The following is a 23,711-nucleotide window of genomic DNA, read 5'->3' on the forward strand; positions in this document are numbered from 1 at the left end:
ACGATAAATTGTCCAAATTGTAAAGTTAATAAATTATTGAGAGACAATGAGTTAAGTATAAGGTTAATATTTAAATGAATCAAAAAATTATTATGCTTCATTATTATTAAGCATATTATTAATTGTCCATAATTGTTTTGACAACGGAAAAAAATGCATCACAGCAAATCATCATAATTTAAACATTGATTGTTAGTCTATTGTATTGTTATTTCAATAGATATGATGATGATAATAATGATGATGATGATGATGATTACGATGATAGGAGGGAGAAATAGCAAAGTGGCAAGAGAGAGAGAGAGAGAGAGAGTGGGTGAAATAAGGCTGATTGAGTGATTAAATAATTTGAACGTTTGTTTGTTTGACAATTTACTAAATGTATTTTTCTAGTAATAGTAGTAATGACACAATCGCCAATTTCATTTTCTTTGCAACAATGGAAACACTATGATATAATAATAATATGATAATGACAATTAAGTTTTTGTCTCATATATTAAAGGGGAGAGAGAGAGAGAGTAGGGTGGGAGAAGGGAAAAGAAGATGAGAGGAAGAGGTTTTTTTGGGTGTGGATGAGGATTGAGTAGAAAGAGAGAGAGAGAAACAAAATAGGGAAGACAAGTAGTTATTGATTGTAATAGTTGATACCTAATATGATATCATAAATGAGCTAAATATTTGTTTTTGTTTTTGTTTGTGACATGAGCTTCATCTGAGATTTCATGATTCATGAATAAAAGGCACTAAGGAAGGCACAAAATGATTGCAAATGAGAAAGAGAGAAAAAGAGATTTGATTTTGAGAGGGAAGAGTTAGAGAGAGAGAGAGAGAGAGAGAGATTGTAAATAGCTTGAGGTTAAAGATGAGCGATGATTGTTGGCATATATTGCGTGTTATGTGTGGTTGAAGTTTTTAATTGCTCTAGTTTGTTTGTGTGGTTGTGATTGATTGCAATTGATTGTTTGCTTATTGTTGGTAGTATTGGTAGTAGAAGTAGTTATAAGTCTTAATAGTAGTAGAGATAGTGGAAGTAGTAGTGATAGTAGTAGAGTGGTAGTAATAGTGGTCCTAAGTTGCTGGCCTTTGGTAAGGGTGATCTCGGACGCTGGGTGTCCGCCTTGCTTTGCCAGGACCTGCAGGGTGGTGGTTGGGATCGTGGATGAGAGTCAGAGAGATGGGAGGAAGGAGGAGGAATGGGTGATGAGGATGAGGAATCGACGAGGAAATTGTTTGTTTGTTTTAAGGTAAAATTTTGATAATTGAAATTATCAAATGAAGATGATGACGATTGAAAAATATACCAAAAATAGTGACCATTTGATTGTTTAGTAGTTATAAAAGAGACGATGATGATGATGATAAATCAAGAAGAGGAGGATTGGGAAGGTGGGAGGAAGTGGGTAGAAAGAGAGAAAGAGAAAGGGAAAAGAAAAGAAAGAGAAGAAAGGAAATGTAAGTTTCGTTAGTAAAGTTATTAAAATATAAAATTAATTTGATTTGTTTTTGAAAGATTTAGATTAAGATTATGATTGTGAGAGATTAAGGCAAAAGTTGAAAAATTAAGATAAAAAATAGTAGTCATTTTACAGAGATAATTAAGATTCGAGTAGTTATATTGAGAGAGAAAGCAATTGATTGGAATTGATTAAAAAAGTTAGTTTCTCTTTCTCTTCCTCTCTCTCTCTCCCTTTCGCACAATTAGGAAATTGAGTAATTAAAAGGGAAAATCATTGTAAGTTAATTAAGAGAAAAATAGATTGATTAGCGAAAAGGAATTAAGGAAAATTGGAGGATTTTGATTGGAAATGATTATGAATGAAAAGGCAATCAAGAGGATGGAAAAAGTTTGATGAGATGAAGAGAAAACTACTGATCAAAGTTCTGAAATAATTTAGTTAATCACAGAAAAAGAAAAGAATTAAATAAATTATATGAACAAAAAAGGAAATAAAAAGGGAAAGGAAGATAAATCAATGATTAGTTGATTATCGAGCAAACTATTAAGCCAATTGAAGATAATCTGAGATTAACGAACAAAATTTTGATTGCATTTTGATTTTAAGATTCTGATAATTGTTTTTTTTTGGATAATTTTGAAATCTTTTTATAAATTTAAATAAAAATTGAATGTTATACAAAAAAATTGGTTCCAATAGATTTCATCTGAAATTTAAATTAAAAAGGTTTGAATCTCAACAATCTTCACAGGGAGAGAGATACAAAATATATACATATATATGCTGAATAATTTGATTCAATTGATTTTTTTGGGTGTATGTGATTGCATAGCATATATATGTATACATTTACGATATAATATAATATATATGGTGATAGGTATAATAATAATAATATAAATCGCTCAGCATTTGGCTTATTAAGTTTGCACAGGGGAAAAAACAAAAAAAAATCAACTGAGAGAGAAAACGAAAACGGGAAGAGAAAGAGAAAGAGAAATGGGAGAAGGAGAGAAAGAGAGAAAGAGAGAAATAGAAAAGAAATAGAGATTCAATTATCGGCTGAAAAACCCACCGGTTGTATCTCCTTGTGATGCTACTTGATATTCTGCTAACAATGGCGAAGTTAGTGCGGCATATTGATGAAAATCATATGGTGCATATAAAAATCCAGCATCAGCTGGTCCAAGCATAGGAGGAGGAGCTGTACTTCCGTTAAGTAGAGTGGTGCTTGTTGGCACATGAATATGGCGAGGAGAAAATATAAGTGGAGTACCAAGAGATGTTGCTGTGTGATGTGTACGAATTGGTGTTGTTAGAGCAATAGGAGGAGCTATTAGTTTCATGTGCTCACTTTCAATACCTATTTGGGTTTAATTTGGTTGATGATGGAAACATGATGATGATGATAAAAGTGTTAAGGATGATGATTTAACAACATTACGAAGACAAATGGAGGAAAAATTCAACAGGAGATGAATGATGATTGAGTGAGAGTGAAAGATGATTGTGAATGAAAAAGTGATTATCATCATGAGAACAACATGAGAAGCAGCAAAAGTTTCAGGCCAAAAAGTGTAATACCAACAACCGGAGTATTTAAGGATCATCGGCATCAAACAAAATAAGTTGATCATGATCATCAATATTCATAAGTGATTGGGTTTCCAGTTTGTGCGAGTTTTGTGAAACCATGAATTGGTCCATTGGGCGCCGAGTGGGTGAGGCAAATACACACGAAAAGGGAGAAAAGAGAAAAATAATTTAGATGAGAAAAAAAGTGTCGTCAGTTAATTGATTGTTGATCATTAAGATTGATGAGTGAGTCAAAAATATACACATATACTTATAAATATATAACTACATATTCACAAGTAATATCATAATCACGCACCCAATGCTCTCATCGGAATCATCCATGACAGTTCAAAAGAGGGAGGGAGGGAGAAAGTAAGAGGAGAGGGAGATAGTAGCGTAAATAGATGATCAATGAGTAAGGAGGAAGAGGAAAAAAAGGAGACTGAAAGTCTGAAGATGAGTAAAGAATAGGACAGGAGGGTGAATGATAATTGTGATAGAAGGAAATAGATGAATGTGTGTGTGTGTGAGAGAGAGAGAGGAAGGGGAGAAGGTAAAGTACAGTTAAAGATGACAGAAAATTAAGGATTAACCCAGACTGAAATTGATTGAGAAACAATCAAGATGAATGATGAACGATTGAGCAATGGTCATGAAAAGAATCACCAACATGAGGACAATCAACTTATTATCAATTATGAAACTTATTGTCAACGTACAATTTTTCACGGTTCCATCTCGATAGGTTCCATTAATTATGGCCAATTCCATCAATTGACGTTTTTTCAGTTCATCTTCACCTTCAGTCTATAACAAATTAGAAGCGATAGTGAAGAAGAGAAACAAAAAATTAAAAATGGATTAGAAAGATTAAGATCAAAAACCAGGAAAGAGAAGAGAGAAAATGATCAAGTGGGGAAAAAAATCTAAATAAAAGTTTAAATATATTATTCAAGAATAAGAGTGAGAGGGGACACATGAGAAGAAATTGAAGATTTAGCCAAGAAAATCGTTTCGAAAGTTACAACTTACAACAGGAATTAACAATTTTCTAATTTCTTCTACTGCTCTTTTCATCTTGATTGCAGCTCTATTTGGTGTATCCTCTACTGTAATCAAAACATGAAGCTCGTCATTCAAATGCTCCCAATTAGGTTTACCCCGATTTTGTTCCTCCTACGTTGTTGATTCACCATCATTATTTTCAACATCATGGGTAAGGGATAAATAAAAATAATAATGAATAAAAAAAATGAAAATAAAATTAATAAAAATAAAGAAATTAAAAAATAAAATTCATTCAAGTAAACAAAAAACAAGATCAGATAATTAAAAAGTTAACGATTGAGAAAAAGAAAAACAATCAAGGCAAAAACATATGATCGATAAAAAGTAAACAAATAGACAAGAAAAAAAAGATCGACATGGAAAATTAATCATTCAAATGGATAAATAAAGAATGACCAATGTTATTAATGATACAAAGTAAATTAAGAATAATCAACATCCGATAGTTTGACAGTTGTGATACATTAAGTTTCCGGAATAAATCGTTGAGTTGATTAACTGGTTGCTGATGAAAATTGATTTGTACGAATGCCAATGATCAACAAATAGCTTGAAATTGAATCGGTGAAATTAATGTCAACATAACTTTTTCCTCTTTCTTTTCTTTGGTATGTTTACATTACGTTGTTAAATCATTTCACACTTAAATTCATTTAACCTGAGACCCTCCCTCCCTCTCTCTCTCTCTCTCTCAGTCAATCTCTCTTTCACTCATTCTCTCTCACTAACCCAATCAACCTCCCACTCTCTCAATGCAGAAAAAAACACACACACCAACACACTCAAGGTTCTTTGAATTAGTTATCCTCTGCATCCTTCATCCATTCACTAATTTGCACAATACTCTAAATTCCTATCATTGCTTTTAATTTAATTCTATTGTTATTGTCATTTAAAAAGTGACATTTCCCTCCTAATCTTGCTCTCCCTTTTCTCTGAATATTTACTATATGTTAATGGGTAAAAAAAACGGTTCTTTTTGTAAGATTTTGCTTCCTGATAGTAATCACCTACTACACTAATCAACAATATACAAAATAAATACACACGTAAACATTAAGATATGTTACCTGAAAGTGAGAAAAGACCTGACACACAAATGTAATATGTAATAATGTAAACATTGATGATTAGGTGAGTGAGTAAAATGAATGAATGAACGAGTGAGCGACACATCAACCATGAGATTGACAGGGTAACCTCATTGAGTAAAAAGTAATTTAGAGTAAAAGAAATAGGTAATTGAAATCAACGGTTCACAGGTGAACAGATTCACCTAGTATCTTAAATTTTCTTCAGGTAAATAAACAAATCATAATAATCAATTGTAATGATAATCATCATTACTAGTTAATTACTATTACAGTTATTTACAATTGTATAACTGTAGTAGTTAACAGTTACAATTAAAAGTAGCATTTGTAAACACAATTAAAAACGTGTTGAGATGAGTGATTAGATTATAAATATTATATTATAAAAGTGGATTATACAATTGTAATTAATCAGAAGTACGTATCAAATTGAGATTAATCAAGAGGATGAATTAATCAATTAATCTAATAATATTTTCTCTTATAAACAACAAGTAACTTAAGTGTTTATACCTGCACTTCTCTCCCTCTCGTTTTCACACTATGTTTATACACAGAGTATGAGTGAGTAAATATTAATGATAACAATAGAAATGATGATAGAGAAGAAATAAAAACAATAGGTAATTCCTCTATCACCTGTCATCATAATCATTACCACCTTTCATGTAGTATTTTTAGATTAATAAATGTTCATTCAATAAATTGTCGATATCGCTCTTCAAAATCAATTAACACACACTTGAGAGAGTGATAGAGTAACATAGATAATTAATAAATCTATAAATCGAATATTGTATTTATAGAAACAGAATAGATTCAATTGAGTAACATGTTGTTAAGTGATGAAGATTCTGATAGCTGAGATTGTCATCAAATATCTTTAACCTTAAGCTGAAAAGATTATCATTACATACACACAAATTCTGCTAATAGTTTTTAAGTCAATTTGGTCCAATTTTTGATGGAATTTTTCTCAGATAGAGTGAGTAAGAGAGAGAGAGAGAGAGAGAGAGAGATTAGGAAATATATATGATGAGGATAAAAATTACGTTATGATTAACCAATGAGTGTAAAATGATTTCAAATTACAACATAAAGGGAGAGAGAGATTTAAGGAAGATGATTGTGATGATGATTATGGCAAGAGTAAAAAGTAGTGATAGATTAGTGTGGGAGAGAAAGTGAGGGGGACAAGAAGGACCTTATTTGGGTGTTACCTTGATTACGCCCACTCATTGGATACCTTATAAGGAGGAGTCACTACTAAAGCAAAAAAGAGCACACCAGGGCTTCATCATCATCCTCATCTTCACATCTTATTTGCTATTTGTCTCTATTCTTTCTCCGAATTTTTTTTTCTTCGCCTTTCCTTTTTGCTCTCTTACAAAATATCAAGAAAGATAAGATGGGTTTGGGTTAAAAAGAGAAGAAAACAAGAAAAAAGGGGAGTAAGAGAGCGAAAGAGAGAGAGAAAAAAAGAGAGAGAGAAGATGAAGGAAAAAGTAAAACAAGAACGAATGAGAAGGATGTAAGTTGGCAAGATGCATAAGTGACTTTACGTTGCACTCAAAAATAACCTCTCTCTCTCTCTTTTGGATTATTCTTTCATCTTTGGTAAGAGATAGAAGACGAAGAAAGAGAGTATCATCAACGTCAACATCAATTAGGAAGCGAGAGAAGGATAAAAAAAGAGAGAAAAAATGATAGAGAGGGATAGTGAAGAGAGAGAGAGAGAGGTAAATTTTAGGCTGAAAACTTCCTACGCTCATCCTACTCTCTATCAGTGCCTACCTGTTCTGATGATGGAAAGATAGATGAATCAGAATGAAAGATGAAGTAACGATAGAAAAAGAGAGAAATTTGCAGATTTCCCTAATACAATTTAGAATTAAAATAATAATAACACAATGAAGTTAAGAGGGAGAAGAGAAGAAGAGAAACAAAACGATGGAGAAAAAGAGTAAAAAGAGTGATGTAAATTAACCATTGTGTATGTAGAGAGAGAAGACGAATGGTAGAGAAAAACAATGAGATACCTTTTTCTTGTCCCTCATAGATCCACGACCGCGAACCATTACTTTACAACCGGTTTCTTGTTCGAGTTGTTTAGCTGTCATACCACGAGGCCCAAGGATTCTCCCAACAAAGTTATACTGGTGTTTACAGGTTTTTTCGGTTTTTGTTGATTATGATAATTTGGTATATCCAGAGAGCCAGAGAAAGAGCAAGTGGATGGATGAAGAAAGAGAAATAGAAACGAGAAAGAAACAAATTACAATCCATTGTATATAACACACACAATCCATAAGATGAAACATGAGTTTTCATGACATATGAAGTTAGCTTGTAATGGAAATCTCATTGTGCAACTTACTTCAGGATATTCTTTAGCAGGTACATAAACTTTCTCTTGTTGCTGTACAATTTGACCTTCAGGATCTGGCAATAATAAAGGCTTCTTTTCTTCACCTTCCATGTGAAAAAGTGAATCTCGGACCCTTTTTATTTCTAGGTTGTTGTGAGATGATCAAAGAGAAATAGAAAGAGAATTTTTTTTAGTAAACATCAATACATAAAAATGAAGGTGAAAATGAAGAGAATATATATATGTATAGAATAGAATAGAAGAGAAAAAAAGCAAAAAAAAAAGAGAAGAGAAAAAAATTGTTGTGGTAACAGTGGTGAGGGTTAAAAGTGGTTAGTGTTTCATGAAGATGGTGAATTTCAAAGATATTGAATCACTAATATTTATCATTGAGAATCTTTTGCCTTTTATTTTGCACCAACAAAAAGGAGATATAGAAAAGAGAAATTTTCAAGAGATTTGTTTTGTTTTATATTCTTATAAAATAAAGAATAAGAAAAAAACACAAGATAGTCAACAAGTTGGAGAGAAAAAAACAAGAAATTCTAAAAAAAGAGTATAATACAAACCATTGTCAACCAGCCTTTGAATGTGAACAAATACATTTGGAAATGCTTGTAAACGGATCCTGTCCTTAAGTAATTGTGCCAGATAATCAGCTGAATTAGATCCATTGATAATTAACACATTATTGTTACTATTAGGTGAACATGAGCTGTTGGTTGAAGATGGACTTGTTGGCGATCCAATACTACAAACAGAAGTATTTAGATTGGTGTTTGTAGGAGAGGAGATGTTGTTATTATTATTGTTAACAATATTCACCGAATTGATATTATTAACGTTGTCTAGATTATTATTATTATTAACGTTATTTAAATTATTGTTAACACTGGTTAAACTTGCATTGATCATGATGTTGTTGGTGATATAATTTGATTTAACGAGAGAAAGAAAAAAAAATACAATTAAAGATGATTAAAACCAACAACTTCCAATCACCATTGAAACTGATGAAAGAGAATCTCTTTTATTTTCTTTAACATTTGCTTTCTTTTTTTCTTTCAATCAGTAAATAGAATTTTCGATTACCTGCTGCCATCTAACGTTCGTAAAGTTTACTAATTTTGTGGAATTTTTTTTCTCACAATTTTTTCCAAAATTAATTTTCGTTTGTATTTCTATTAATCGTTTCTGATTTAATTTCTGATGATTGAAGATTCGTTTTTGTTGATTAGAATTAATTTTGTTGTTAATTTTTGTTGTGTCTTCTTGTTGACTTTGATTTGCATTTTGTTTCTTTTTGTTTTCCTTTTGGTTCGTTGGTAAGTTTTTTTTTAGTTTTTGTTGTTGTTTTTTTTTCTCGTTCATTTGTGTTAACCATTTACTTTATAATCAAATTGTTTCTAGTTAATGTTAATCATGTTTTTAAATTGAACTGAATTGAGAGACTTGCCTGATTACTATGGTGAGTTTTTTGTTTTTTCAATTGTTCTTTTTGATTTGGTTGAGATTGATAGAAGAAAATTTTCTTTCGAATCCAAGAAGATACTAAATATCTAATATCGGGATCAAGTTTAACGTTAATAAACCGTTAAAATGAGTCCCGATAGTAGATAAAAATATCTAATTGAAAAATTGAAGGCAAAAAAAAGTCAAACAATTAACTGGACCATCAATTAATGACCATAACGTTTCCTGACTAATTGTTTAAGTGTTGCTAAATTGATTGGGTGAACAATTAAAGTCTCAATGTTTAAATATAAACAACGTTTAATTTGAATAGTCAGTTGACTTTTTTTGTTCACCTTATTACTTAATCCATATTAAGCTAATCACCTTTGTTAACATAACCTCTTATTAGATTACCAGTTTATTTATTTTTAATTGTCCTAACAATTAGTCACCCCCAGGGTAAATCATCACGTTAATCAACCCTTTTAATCATTGGTTTAATAAGCCAAAAAAAAGGTAACTGACAATTTGTTTTAATTTTTTGTAATAATTTTTTTTTACTTCTCTCTTTAGTATCTTTGATCGTTTGTCCAAAGGTGTTGGTCATTTTTACATAATAATTGGAACATAATTTATTAATTGTGACTGTAATTTCTCTGTGTGTGGGTGAATAATTAATAACTAACAATTAACGTTGTCTTCTTTTCACTCTCTCTCAATAATCTTTCAATTAGTAATCCGTTTGTTGCCATTTTCTTCAATTGGAAATTTAATTCTCTTCTATTCTCTTTGTGCGTCCATCTTGGATTTCTGGAAATTTCTATAAACAAAAAAGAGACACCAAAGGGTTTGGATTTTTTTCTGTTTTCCAAGGTAAGTTAATTTCTTATTTTTGTCATTTTTTTGGTTTAATTGTTTCATTATGATTAGATTTCCTCTCTTCCTTTTCCTTTACGATAACATTTAATGGTTTATGTTTAATTTGGTTAGTAATTAAGTCTCGATGAACATTTTGATGATTTAGATGATTCCTTTTGTTTTTTTTCCATTCTGTTATAAATTATGGTTGGCTGTGTATTCTTGTTGTATATTTAGTAGATTTATGTGTATATATTGATGTTTGTTTTTCTCTTGATGATGATGATGATTATAGAGGGAAGATGACACAAAAAAAAGAGTTTTCTTGTTTTTCGTTATTACATTTAGATGTATGTATAATATTTATATTGTTTGTGTGATGTTGACAGTTTGACTTTAATAGGCTTTGATTTTCATCCTCACACGATAAAGGCCTGATCAGAAAAAAAAGATTCCATGATGATGACGATGACGATGATAAGAAATGACGACGACGATGATAATGATGTCTCCTTGTTTTAGTGTTTTTCTTTGCCTCTTCTTTAATTGTATATATTTGTATTTGTGTTGTGTGTGTGTGTGTTTTTTTTTCATATGATTTCGGTGGTTAATGATGTTGATTGGGTCATCGTAGGTCTGATATGTTTGCTTTACTGCCAAAAATTTTCTCTAATTGTGATTCATAATCGTTGAAATTTCTCTTCATTATATCCATACAGGGTCCCAAAAGTCGTTCAAAAGCTCCAACATCAAGAACTTGTTTGTGATATTTTTGTTAATGATTCCAACGGAAGGCGGAGGAAGATGGATCGTGTTACATGGTGGTGATGATAATTGTATCAAAGGAAATGGTTATTGAGTGTGGATGGAACAAAATAAAATCAAGAATTAGTTTATTACCAACAACAGCGAATTAAGGCAAACCTGAAGCTCGCCCACGAGAGAATTAAATCATTTTTTGACTCTCTTAATTCTATTTCTAATTAGAAATCAGAATGATATTTATAAATGAATTAATGAAAGAGAGATTCAAGATTATCAAGTTCTATTACGTGTTTTCGTCAATCATGTTGTGGAAAAAGGAAGAAAAAAAGTCAAACCTGGATCACGATTAAATCTTTAATGGATATTCAATCTTATTTACTCTTCTAAATCTAACAAATCAAAGCCATATGTTCAATTTTCATTCTTATGGATTAACTTATATTTATCTCAACTTTTGGATTATATTCGAATGATTCAACAAAGAATCAATTTAACAATAGGTTTTCTCCGGACTAGCTGTTTATCTCGTCTTTGATTTGTATACATCTACGATCCTGATCATATTCACCTCACCTGAATCTAATTACACAAGATGAAGGAAATTCTAGAAACTCATTAATTGACAAGAGAAATCAAATGTAATGGTTTTTCTTATAGTCAAATGATTATCGTAACCAGTTGAATTATGGAGTTTTTATTTCTAATTATGACAATCAATTGATTTTGCCTTTTGGTGGTGGTGATTGATTGGTTATAAGATACTTACATGCAGTCTTGACACCATCAACAGCTTTAACTGACGCTGCTCGAGGTTTGTGTGTTATAAGTGCTAATTCACCAAAATATCCTCCATTAGTTAATCTTGATAACTCTTTCTCTTGTCCTCTCTGTAATTACACAGGTAACCAAAATTGAAAAGAAGGAAAAAACAAAAGCAAAGAGAACCGTTAATAGGATTGACAACGAGTTAATAAGCCTGACAAAGTCCATTGAGATGGTTGGATGAATAGCTTATTTCCAATAATTACCTCATCAATTTTTGTGATTACCACAGTTCCCTCTTCAACAAAATACATTCCATCAGCCTGATCACCCTGTGCATGGAGAAAAATGTAACAGCAAAAAATCAAATTCAAAGGAATTAATTCAATGGTTCAATTGGTTATTTGATTATGATGATTGGAGTTTACTTTAGATTTACCTCTTTAATGATGACTTCTCCACTTCGAAATGATTTTGGTGTCAAAGCATCACAAAGATTCATCCTTTCGTATGCCTATGAAATAGGTAGAAAAAGACAAATATTGTTACAAACTAAATTCTAAAAGTGGAGGAAGATTGCCAAGAGAGAGAGAGAGGGAAGAAAAAAAGTTACAAAATAACAAGAAAGATTGACAATTTATTTTACCATAAATTGTCGTGTTTCGTATTGTTTATAAATTGGTAACATAAATTGTTCACTCACCTCAAGAGACTTCAACATTTCAACTCTTTCCAACAGAGCTTCATATGTTTTCCTTTTCTTGAAAGCTCTTGATAAAACTATCTTTCGAAATGTTTGACGACTCTGGAGAAAATAGAGGAAAGAAAAAGTCAAAGATAAAGATTTAGAATTACTCTTCTTCATGGTAAAATTATCATTCTATTGACAATTTAATTTATTCTCTTTTTTTCATTAGATTGTTCTGTCTGTATTTTTCTTTTTTTTGCCTATCCCACCATTAGGAATGATTCTGGTTTCATCGATCCATTGACTGAACTTTACTTGTCCAATTGAACTTATGTCTTATTCTCATACTCATACAATAAGATATACACGGTGATCAAATAAGCTTAAATTAAGATGAAACTTATTTATATTTGATTTGATTGGATAATTAACTGACCATCGCCCAAAGGGATCCTTCAGATTTGGCTTCAACTGATGCTGATCTTGGCATGTTATACATAAGAGCAAGTTCACCAAAGCTTCCGGAATCAGTGTACTCTCCAAGTTCAATATGTTTACCGTCATTTGTACAGTAGAATCTGAAAGTTCCCCTGTTATAGAAATGGAAGAAAAATTTTGTTTTAGTTCGAGAAAAAAGACAAAGACAGAGGGTGAAGAGCAGAGGAAAATTCATAATTTGACATCCAAGTGAATTATTAACATCATGGAGGAAGCAAGTGCACAAAAAAACATCATCATCTTATAATTTGAAACCTAAATTTTTCTTTCCTTAGTAAATTGGTAAAAAATTTCATGGGTTAATACAACACCATGAAAGGAGCAACAGAATTGAATCACTTCTCCCACTCATCATCTCTAGCATATTAAACAGATTTGCGTGATAATGGGTAACTAAAAAATTTACAACAACCTCTGTTTATTATCATAACATCATATTAAATGGATTATAAACAGTGAACTAAATGGAAAATTTTTTTCTCAATTCTCCTTTTTTTACCTTTCAGAATTTCTCAAAGAAAATACCATTAAAGGAATCAAATACATGTATGATGCAAGACAACATATTAACTTTCACGTTATGTGATGATGGTAGTGATGATAATTCATGATGAAAACAGAGAGCATATTGAACCAATGGATGGAGTCACAACAATGATTAAATCAAAAAAAAAAAGGAAAAAGCTAAGAAGAAAAGAGGAAGAAGGATGAAGATGATGGAAAAAATGAATGATAATAGGGAGTGAATTTGCTTTTCTCCAAGGTAAATGCTGTTTGATTATCATGGAATCACTTTCTCTCTCTTTCTCTCTCCTCCTTTTCCTCTTCCTGATTCATGCAAAAACAGTTACAATGATTATCATTGTGTTTACATTGCAATAAATCAAAATGGCAACAACTAATATCACCTGTCAAAGTTTGACTGGTAAGCTGATTACATTGATTCTCAATGTAAGTTAACTGTATTTACTATTAGATTTTCCTCTTACATTTTGCATTTTCAATCTTACTATTACCATTTCACTTACTCTTTTTACCTGTACTTTTTTTTACCTTATGTTTAGGAGCAGATAAGTGTAATAAAAGCAAGAGGATAAGGATAAGAAGGCGGAGTAGGAAAAAAAACTATCAAGAAAAAAAAAGGTTTCAAGTTAAGATGATTCTTGTTGTATTGGAAATAGTTCTGGGAATGATGAACCACTCATTGGGAATAATATAACTGTTCATTTTATGTGCAATGGTTTATTTAAGGTGAGTTTCAATCTCTCATCTTTTTTTCCCACCTCTGTAACATAATCATCAGTCTCACTAAGACTTTTTTATTGTCTATCTTTTTTATGCATATTTTGTATGATAGTTTTTTTCTACCAACATCAATTCAATAGGAATCCATTTTACCCTGTTCGTCGTTACCATCATCTTATATCATCTCTTATAATATACATAAGTTGGTTTACATTGATTGAATCAACATTCATCCAAAAAAAAAGATAACTGAAGAGGAATCAAAGTTATCTGACAAGACCAGGGAATTCAAAGAGTTGTGATGAAATGAAATTTCATCTCAAAGAAAACTCTATGATAGTGCTCTACATTAATCTGATTAGAATGAATTTTTCTTCCTTATTCATTACGATTAACTTTATCTAAATAATAGAAGTGAATTGTTAATGAGTTGATTATCAATGTTAATTGTAGCCTTATTCATACTTTGACCTATTTTGTTGATATAATACTAAAAGCATGTATTTATCATTTGTTACCAATTGATTCTGTTTGATTACAAAGTTGATTTAGCTTTAATTTTAATGAGTTTCTGAATTCTCATCAACCATTAACCTTTTTTTTTCTCATCTAATGTTTTACCTTGACTTTTACTCCACTCAACCTTAATCTTATTTTTGTCTTTTCCAATCTTCCCATAGGAGTTAAATTAATCAAGTTTAAAATTGTAGCAACGAAACATCAACAATCTATTAGTATTAATAGAAAAAAAACAACATCAACAGAAACTTGTTTTCTTCAATTGTTTATCAACAATCGTAATAATGAATATATAATATTTAGAATGTATTTAGATTTAAATGCGTAGGTTTGTGTCTTTCATCTTAAAATTAAGTGATACAAAAAGCAGAAAGTTTCTTGTATCATTAAATTAAATTCTTCTCCCTTAGTTACCTGTGAATACCTTTGCATCATCTTCATCTTCATCATACATCAGATCTAAAAGAAATACTGAATGGGATGTTGTAAATATTTGCATGAAAGAAGATAAAAGTTTGATATGAAAAAAAAGAGATGCCAAGATAATGTCAAGAGGAAATTTGAATAGAATTAACAGAGAAAAAAGAATGAATATTCATTGAAGATAAGATGATGATGATGATGAAGATGAAGATGATAAAGAAGATGTAAAACAAGACTACTCACTAATCCGCTTATGTAAGTTTATTTCGTTGAAGGTTAAAATTGTGAAATAAAATAAGATCCTAGTTACTCTGAGTATTGACGATTAACATGAATCCTAATCTAAATACTCAGTGATAAAGCTTGAATATTATTAAAATGATGTAATAAGATGATTAGTTGCTGACAAATTGTCACCAAACCATCAACTGTTATTGTGAAACAATTTGAAATTTCATCCTAATCACCAACTATCGTTTTCATTGAAATCATGAAACTTTTTCTCTGGACACTGAGCCTGGTCAGTTTTTCTTAGGCTTGTCACGATTTTTATTCAGATTTCTTGATGTGAACTTTTTTTTCAAAAGGACGCGAATCAATGCTAAAACTTATTTCGTATTAATATCTTGATTATCAACAATCATGTTGATTGTTGTTATTGATTTTTCAAGTACATACTCTTGGTTAGATTGTTACTCTTGTGATGTTTGTTTATTTCCATACGAATTGTGAACTGCTATTGTTATTATGATTACTTCAATTTTGATTTCATCATGTTTCATGGTTCCAGATAAATTCATGGATTTAATCATGTTGAACTTTTTTTTTACAGAATCATTCTCATGGATAATAATAGGTATTATATTGGATCAACGAGCTGTTTGATTTAAACTAACGACAACAATTAATTCATCGCTAAATTTATTGGTTCATATTTTTTTTCTACTTGATTGATTCAATTGACTTTCTATTGAATCATTTGATTGAAAATCATCATTTCAATCTCATGTAATTGATGTTAATTGTTTGAGATTAGATTTTCATTTATATCCTTGATTTAAGTTTCATAATTCATTTCTAATCTTTTCGTTATTTTCTTTTAAATTGTTTTTTCTTCTCCTCTTATCAAGAATTGATTCCTTAATTGTATCGTTAATCTGATGGTCTTTTATCAATGGTTAATCCGATGACCAGTAATCGAGATGATGGAGACAAAAGATAAAAGATAAAAGCTTATCAAAGTAAAAGGAAAAGGAAAAATTGCTCAGGGAGTTATCCTTGGTTTCTCTTTCATCATGGAAAATTATTCTGGTTTCACTTAAGAGAATCTTTTTATTTTCGACCCTAAGAAAAGAGGACAATGGTCATTACCATCACAGCTTTGGTCAGACTTGTACTCCTAATGATACTAAGTAGTGGTCAAGATTTGACTTTCATTAGCTGGACAAACGAGAACTTATGAGTTTGACCTTTAATTTAGATGTGAGGTTAAAAAGGTAAGAGATTATGAAACTTTTATTTGTTACCAAGTTTATTTGGGATACTAATGATATTCAGTTAAAAGAGTAACAATTAATTTCTAAAAACTCATTATGGCTGGAAGATTTTCTGACAATTAAATTTAATTGTTATTCAGATCACTTTAGATTATTATTACTATTGTGTGATAATTTAACCGATTCAATTAGTCACAAAAAAAAATAGATCCAATAGATTTCAAGTGATAATTTAATTTACTTATCATTAACAATGTCTCATTGTTATTCTAGACAATTGTTGTTTAATTGTTGTTGTTGTTGACATATTCATTAAAGGTAAGAGCTATAATTTTAATTGAATTTTACTTTGAGATGGTTATCATTATTATTAAATATCAATTCTTTTCATCTTCTTCAGGTTGAATTACAATTAATGACACAGAATCATGTTATTACTGAATCATCGGCAAAAACCATGAACCATAATCATTTTTCAAATCGTTAATCAGTTGACACTATCGTATATTTAACAAACTAATACAAATCCAAATGATATCATTGTAATAGTTTTATCACAAATTTCAGGGTGAAGATTAACTAAAAGTGGGAAGAAAATGAAATTCTGTATGAATAACAATCTGATGAACATTTATCTTCTCTATCTTTCTCTTTCTTTCTTTCTCTTCCATGGAACCATCAATTATGATACCAGAATTACCAGGATATTCTCAGTGTTCTCATAAATCTCATTGATTATCTTTCTTTTTTTTTCTTTCTTTTACCAGATTTTGTTCCCTTTCTCTCTGAGTTTTATTATCATTGGAAATTGACAATATCTCGATTTACATGGGATTCGATTGATATTACATGTATCTAGAGTGAGAATGTTATTGGAGATAAAAAGGAAAACCACATCAGTCGATAATCACCAGAAAAGTTCACCTAATTTGATAACAAGATGAGTTTACAATTTATCTTCTCAGAAGTTTCTTTTTAGATGAGATGATGAAGATAATGAATCAATTCTAATCCATGAAATGTTACCTTAATCAGAAACTTTCTTCATCTAATTAACTGTCACCTTAACATTTATCACTCTCACAAGACTAACCAAATATTTACCTCGCATCAATGTTAAGCTATAATTAATAATAACAATTAAATGAGCGTTCAAATTCAATTAGTTGTTATCATATTAATGATTAGCTGAAAAACTCTAGAAAATCATAGATAAAACTTGATTAACGAAAAAGAGAGGAAAAAACTAATCAATAATCAGTATTAACAATTAACATGTTTCATCAACTAATTGATTTATTAGAAAAAAATAAATGAACTAAATTTCATGACTAATTAATTGTTAATCAATCTAATTAACATCTACTTATTTTTACCTTCTTACTTATAGATTACAATGTTTATCTAGTTTGTAATCACAAAATTAACCAACAATTTATTTCATCTGATGATTTATGAAAACCCCACCGGGGAGTTTTTCATGAAAGACCCAAAAAGATAATCTCATGATAAATTCATATTAACATTAATCAGAATGATTTATATTATTTGAGAATTGAAATTTGAATCCATGGTGAAAATATGAATTTCATTTGAATAGTAACTGATTTGTTGAATTGGTTCATCTTATCAACCAGATTAATGATATATTTCAATTAATTATATTACAAAAATGGTTGCATGTTGCTTTGAGCTTGTTTCAAATTCATTGGTGACTTGAACTTTTATACCTTTGGTGTATTACGAGTACACCATGAATAACACCACCATCACCAGATTATACATTTTGATAGTGAAAACTATGTTACCTTGATTATATTGCCTTAAGGGTTTTAACCCAAATCCTTTGTGAATAATCATGCTGTATTTATGATGTTAATAGTTACATATTTCAAATATCCGATTTATCCCTTTGAATTTATCATGATGAATTTTAATAGGAAAACAAAATAGTCTTTTCCACCCAATGAACTTTTCACTCTTTCCATACCTCTCCCACCCATCTATTCATATTAGTATCATGATTTCTTTCAGTATGTGTCCCAATTACCCTGACAATTTTGTCTTGGAGGCTTTTGTAGTTATATTTAAGGGGAAAAAGTTCTGATTCTCACCATGATTAGCATTCACTTTATCATCTGATTTGTCAACATTTTGAATTCATTGTTTTCTCTCATAAATTGATCTGAATCTTTTTCTAGTTTTTTTTTATTGTTCATGTCAATTAGTGAAATAAGTGTGAAAAAAGTTCTACAGGCAATTAACAAGTTTACAAACTTGATTTTCACCCAGAATTTAATGAGTCTTTCATGGTGATGAGAAATAGTCATGTTTTCATCTCTCTGTTTAATCATGAATACTCACACTGATTGTGAAACTAAAATGAACTACAATCAAGCTGATTACTATAAGATTATCGATATTAATCAACGATTGATTAGTAAATCATGTAACCATGACGATTATTAATTTGGTATCTTTAATCATCTTTATACAAAACTGATAATCTCAATTGCTGGAATAATTTATATTCATATTAATTATTAAATCTCCTTTTATACTAATCAGATTACAACAATCAATTTTGATTAATATCGTTGTTTTATCATTGGTCACTAATTATACGTAATTTTGATCATTTTCATAATGATTATCATTGATTTTTAGTTTATTATCAAATTGATTTGATTGTTAATCAGTTTTGCTAATCAGTTGCTAATCAAGGTTTGAACTTAATGATTCCCTTGACACAATTTAATTGATTCTGATTATCATTCCTAATGGTTGACCTGTTTCAATATAAACATTTCGCTTGGATAATCAAGTATCAGAAATGAAATTAAATTAGATGACCACTTGAAAACTAACCTTAAATTGTTACACTGACCAGTTTAAATTGAAACATTTTATCATTTTCTAGTTACTCTCAAATAAGTTAATTGGGACAATTAACTTGATTATTGATACAATGTATTCAATTTCAAATTCATGCGACTGAGATTAATATCGTTGGTAATATAATCTAATTTGAGAAAGTGATTCTATCATTAATCAAATTTTTTCTTACTATTCATCAAATCAAGTTACTATCTAATATAATGATTAACTGATTATCACTAACAAAACTTTTAATTAACTGATGATTACGATTATAAATTACTATGGATGATTGTTTGATTAGTTAATTTATATAAGTTACTCAACATGAGCTATTGAATCAAGGTTAACCTTTAGGTTCAATATTGGTAAAAATTTCGGTCAATATAAACAGAACATTGGAAAGAGAGATAAAACTCTGAACGGAAAAGGAAATGGAAACTCACCTTTCTATTACGTAAAAATAGTCACCATCATCTCCTTGCCTTATAACTAATTCACCAGGATGCACCTTCCTTTCAAACATGGCGTCCAGAACTTCTGACATGTCTACCTGTAGTTTTAAAGAATGGAAAGAGATAAAAAAGAAATGGTCAAGTATTAGGATGGAACCAAAATCTTTGAAGCTAAATGTTTATGTCCAGTTTTATGGGCAAGTTACTGAAAAGTGGACATATTACAAAAGAGGACGAAATAATCTAACGAGTAAAAAGTATTCACTTTATATTTTATTGAGGAAAAAAGTGTAACTTTGTTCATCTTTGGTAATTCATTGACTTATCTCAGTCACTCATTCATTCTGAAAGTGACCAGCTTAACTGGTCAATATGTTTGATTACATTGACATTTTATGATATAAGTTCATAACTCTTAATAACTGAATTGAGGTTATCATTATCACCATGAACCATCTGAATTCAGAGACACATTCATGATGATTATCTCACAATTGGGATTGTTATTTAACTTTTATTAGTGTTGATTTTTCCCCTTGGTCCTTTTTTTTTTATTTGTACTGATATTTTTTTGTTCATCTCAATTCGTGATCTGAATCATTAAATAATCCACCAGAGTAATAATAATATATCAATATCATGAATGGTAAACAAAGGTATGAAAGTCAATATCAAAATTATACTGATTGTTATCCCAAAATTAATCACAATTGATTGATTTGTGTGAGATCAATTTTCACTAAGCTAACAATTGATTCCATCATATTATCTGTTAACAACCAATGTCTTTTGTCATGATTAAATGGCTTCAACTCTTTAGGTCCATCAAAACAATTTATTCACTAAGGACTAAGACAATAAGTGAAATTAATCTACTGACCAGTAGTTAAATTTACATTTTCTCAGTTGAAAAGTGAATAATTCAGTTTAATTTATAAAGGTAAACAGAAAGGTAACTTTAAAATCTACTCGGGGGATGTGATTTACTGATTAACACTTTAATTTGATTGTGATCGAAACTTACCTGATCCAATGATCTGAATAATAATATACCTTTGACAGCCTCACCAAGACGTTTCCTTTGCTCATCACTTTTAGGGTGAACTACCTGTTAATTAAACATAAGATAATTCAATGATTAAATTTAATCACAATGATTATGATGAATCCCCATTTGGATAATGATTGTCACAATTGAATCTAACCTTTGGTTTACTTCATTGAAAAAGTTAATTGTGATCAAATTTCGTATTTAATATCTCATTGTATTTCTCTGTTGATTCAGAATTGATTTATTCAGATAAATAACTGAATGATCAACCATGAATCTTATAAAGCAAATTATAACCTTAATTCAGTCTGAAAGTTGCAGTTTCTTATTGAGAAATTGATATTTTCAGATGAGTTTCCAAGAATATTGTGAAACTCTGAATCCAATAATCGATTGCATGATAATTGAAATGTTATATTATAACAATAGTACATTTTTTAATAACTTTTGAATCAAACAATTTATTGATTCACTTACTAATAAATCAATACGATAGTATTATCATGATTTTCATCTGAAATTCATTCAACTGAAACAGTTTTTATCTTGATTACGTTAAACTATCATGTTAACATGATAATAATAACAACAAGAAAACTTGAGTTTCTTCATCAATACCTGATTGAACCAGAATTGACTGTTCATGGTAAAAATAAAAATGAAACTCAGAGCAAAGTTGCATCACGAAAAATTACCATGTAAATAGTTTTATTATCTTATTGTACTTTCACTATTAGATAATCACAGTTAAAAAAATTCACTTGAGAATTGATCTGAAAGAGTTAATCTAATTATCAATCTTGAAATTAATTAACTTGAACTCAACTGATATGAATGAGTTGAGATTTTCAGAGATTCTAATAACTTCAACTCGATCTTACAAGAATTTGATAAAACAATTTCCCACTCCTTTTTATGATAATGATGACAATAAACATGGTGATCTGATTGATATCTGATGAATTCTGACCTTTTCTTTGTATCTGTTATCTAGTAATAAATATATCATGGGTAAGCTGATTCTATTTCATGAGGCATAGCTGAATTATGATGATAATCAGGTTGGTTCTGGTTTTTGTCCTAATTAGAAACATGTTATTATCATTACCATATCATTATTTATCCTCTGCCTCCCTTGCTCACTCACTCACACTATTATCATTAACATTATTATCATATTATATTCACAATGTATCCTCAGTGTATCATGATGATATATTTTCAGGAATGATTATGATGCATTTTGTTGATAAATATGATAAAAGGAAATGCTTGACGAGTGTATTCATATCGAGGGAAAAGTTCTGGTTCCACTGATCATGCTCTTCATCATCATGGTGAAAATAGACTTTTATTTCATGGTGAATCCATTTATCATCTGTCTTCTTATTCTGAGTCTTTTTTTTATTATCATTTTCGTTTTCTTTTTCCTTCTTCTTCTGATTCTTATTATAATCTACATTTTCATGGCCATGAATCTATCGTTTATATAAACCAATGGGTCATCTTGATGGTCAGTTAAATGGATAAAAAATTGTTAATCTTACCTTTTCACCTTCTTCATCATCCTCTTCAGCTGGATCATAATGTTCAGCAAAAACTGTTCAAAGATCATGAAAAAAAAGTAAATTGGGTTTGCATTGAGTTTCTTGGTGTTTCCATCATGAATGCTATCATGAATCTCCCTGAGTTACTTACCTGATTTTCTGCGATTAAAAGATAACTTTGTGGGTGGTTCTGTTGATGAGAATGAGTAAGAAACAGTTAATTAGTAATTTAATTTAGTTCTCTTGGTTGTGATTAGAATAGGGTTAAGGAAAAGGTAAGTATGGAATCGGAATTGGAACTCATCAGGTAAATTCTGGTTCATTGTTCATTGAAAGAGTTTAAATTAAAATAATTATTCAAGTCTAATAAACTATTGGTTTAATTGTTGTTAAAAGATTGAGGACAAATTGTTAATAAGGTTTATTGAGTTGATTAAATCTTTAAATACCAATCATGTTGTTAATTAGTGAGCAAATTAAATCTTGATGAATGAGCATGAAAAATAATTGGTTGTAAATTTGTAAATATAATCATTAAATTAGCAGAGAAAAAATTAATAATGATGATTATTAACAAGTATTAACAATTGACAATTAGTTTGATTCCATTTAATTTCAATTAATCACAGGCAGAGAACTCAAGTTTAAACAGTTCTGACCATTTGCTGTTGATTTATCACCGAATACTGAATTTGAACAGAAATTTCAAAAACAAATTGAAAGTTAATTGTTGTTTATGATTTTGGTTTCGAAATGATAACGACAAAGTATTGAAACGATAACAAGATTAACGGGTTAATAGGATTGTCCTATTGATGGTGTTAATTAGCTGGTAATCGAAGTTGAAATTAGCTAATGAAACAAATCACAGGTAAACGGAATTAGAAAAAAATTACTTCCCAACGAAAAGTTTATGTTGTATCGTAAAAAGAAATGATGAAAATTGAGCTTTTTTCTTCGTTTTCATGGTTCCAAGATGATGAAGAGGTGGAAGAGAAGGATGAATATTATGATGGAGGTTGAAGAAGAGGAGGCAGGAAAAGGGAACATGAGAATTGTTGAAGATGAAGAAATAAAAGAGAAAATTCTTATTCAGGATTCTGCTCAGAGATGGGATGAATTCTTCAGGCTATTCCATGATCTATTCTCACAGTTATTCTTTACTTTTTTCTTTGTCGTCTTATCCTTCTAATCATTTTCATTTCATCTCTCATCCTCTTCTTATTGGTTTTCATTTACTTTGCTTCATCTTCATCCATCCCAAGTCAACTCTAAATGTACAAAACTTTCTAGGCCTTGAGGGTTTATTTTAGTTTTCAATCTCAATCTTAACTCACTGAAATCATGGTTATTCTGATATTACTTTATTTAGACTGAGAAATAAACTCACGATAAATGCTCGTAACATTTACCATGAGATTGAAAGATAAGATCATGATAATGGAGAAACAATCAAACATCAAGTATCAAGATCATCAGCTCCCGATGATAATAAATGTTTCCT

At 29.9% G+C, this 23,711-nt stretch overlaps 2 protein-coding genes and 1 long non-coding RNA gene across 19 annotated transcripts; 1 reads left to right on the plus strand and 2 right to left on the minus strand.

Moving 5' to 3' along the window:
• Nucleotides 1-344: 344 nt before the first annotated feature.
• On the minus strand, nt 345-8,589 carry LOC128397401 (protein held out wings-like). 2 transcript variants are annotated; one of them, XM_053358130.1, is made up of 7 exons: nt 8,138-8,587; nt 7,578-7,711; nt 7,240-7,356; nt 4,071-4,214; nt 3,758-3,845; nt 2,536-2,823; nt 345-1,136 (listed from the first exon to the last, which is right to left on the minus strand). In XM_053358130.1, the coding sequence occupies exons 1-7, from the start codon at nt 8,481-8,483 to the stop codon at nt 1,072-1,074; spliced, it is 1,182 nt and encodes a 393-aa protein (XP_053214105.1). In that variant the 5' UTR covers nt 8,484-8,587; the 3' UTR covers nt 345-1,071. The 2 variants fall into 2 exon arrangements, with proteins under 2 accessions (XP_053214105.1, XP_053214106.1); XM_053358131.1 differs by lacking the exon at nt 4,071-4,214 and having other exon boundaries at nt 8,138-8,589.
• A 114-nt stretch (nt 8,590-8,703) lies between these two features.
• LOC128397403 (uncharacterized) lies at nt 8,704-19,140 on the plus strand. 16 transcript variants are annotated; one of them, XR_008326932.1, is made up of 12 exons: nt 8,704-8,893; nt 8,979-9,036; nt 9,433-9,539; nt 9,597-9,896; nt 10,601-11,457; nt 11,548-12,274; nt 12,372-12,983; nt 13,101-13,545; nt 13,659-13,845; nt 15,614-15,637; nt 15,912-16,277; nt 17,045-19,140. It is a non-coding gene; the product is annotated as an uncharacterized LOC128397403 (long non-coding RNA). The 16 variants fall into 16 exon arrangements; XR_008326934.1 differs by lacking the exon at nt 9,433-9,539; XR_008326940.1 differs by lacking the exons at nt 8,704-8,893; nt 8,979-9,036 and having other exon boundaries at nt 9,202-9,539; nt 13,101-13,357; nt 13,442-13,519.
• Nucleotides 9,891-23,239, minus strand: LOC128397402 (cAMP-dependent protein kinase type II regulatory subunit-like). The gene is made up of 11 exons (XM_053358132.1): nt 22,657-23,239; nt 22,359-22,397; nt 22,208-22,260; nt 20,634-20,717; nt 19,601-19,707; nt 12,533-12,686; nt 12,112-12,213; nt 11,848-11,922; nt 11,675-11,740; nt 11,413-11,533; nt 9,891-10,637 (listed from the first exon to the last, which is right to left on the minus strand). Exons 1-11 carry the CDS (start codon nt 22,703-22,705, stop codon nt 10,507-10,509), a joined length of 981 nt encoding a protein of 326 aa, XP_053214107.1. The 5' UTR covers nt 22,706-23,239; the 3' UTR covers nt 9,891-10,506.
• Nucleotides 23,240-23,711: the final 472 nt, after the last annotated feature.

This window comes from Panonychus citri, unplaced genomic scaffold (genome assembly GCF_014898815.1).
Source record: "Panonychus citri isolate SS breed McGregor unplaced genomic scaffold, ASM1489881v1 Contig00031, whole genome shotgun sequence".
Taxonomy (NCBI): domain Eukaryota; kingdom Metazoa; phylum Arthropoda; class Arachnida; order Trombidiformes; family Tetranychidae; genus Panonychus; species Panonychus citri.

Coding starts and splice junctions, on each gene's coding strand:
- LOC128397402 (XM_053358132.1), bottom strand. CDS start 22,705: ATGCTCATTCATCAAGATTTAATTTGCTCACTAATTAACAACATGATT. Junction 19,708..20,633: donor TATTCAGATCATTGGATCAG/GTAAGTTTCGAT, acceptor TTAAAACTACAG/GTAGACATGTCAGAAGTTCT. Junction 11,741..11,847: donor GAGAAGTCATCATTAAAGAG/GTAAATCTAAAG, acceptor CTCCATGCACAG/GGTGATCAGGCTGATGGAAT.
- LOC128397401 (XM_053358130.1), bottom strand. CDS start 8,483: ATGATCAATGCAAGTTTAACCAGTGTTAACAATAATTTAAATAACGTT. Junction 7,712..8,137: donor TCAAAGGCTGGTTGACAATG/GTTTGTATTATA, acceptor ACAACAACCTAG/AAATAAAAAGGGTCCGAGAT. Junction 1,137..2,535: donor ATCACAAGGAGATACAACCG/GTGGGTTTTTCA, acceptor ACCACCCTGCAG/GTCCTGGCAAAGCAAGGCGG.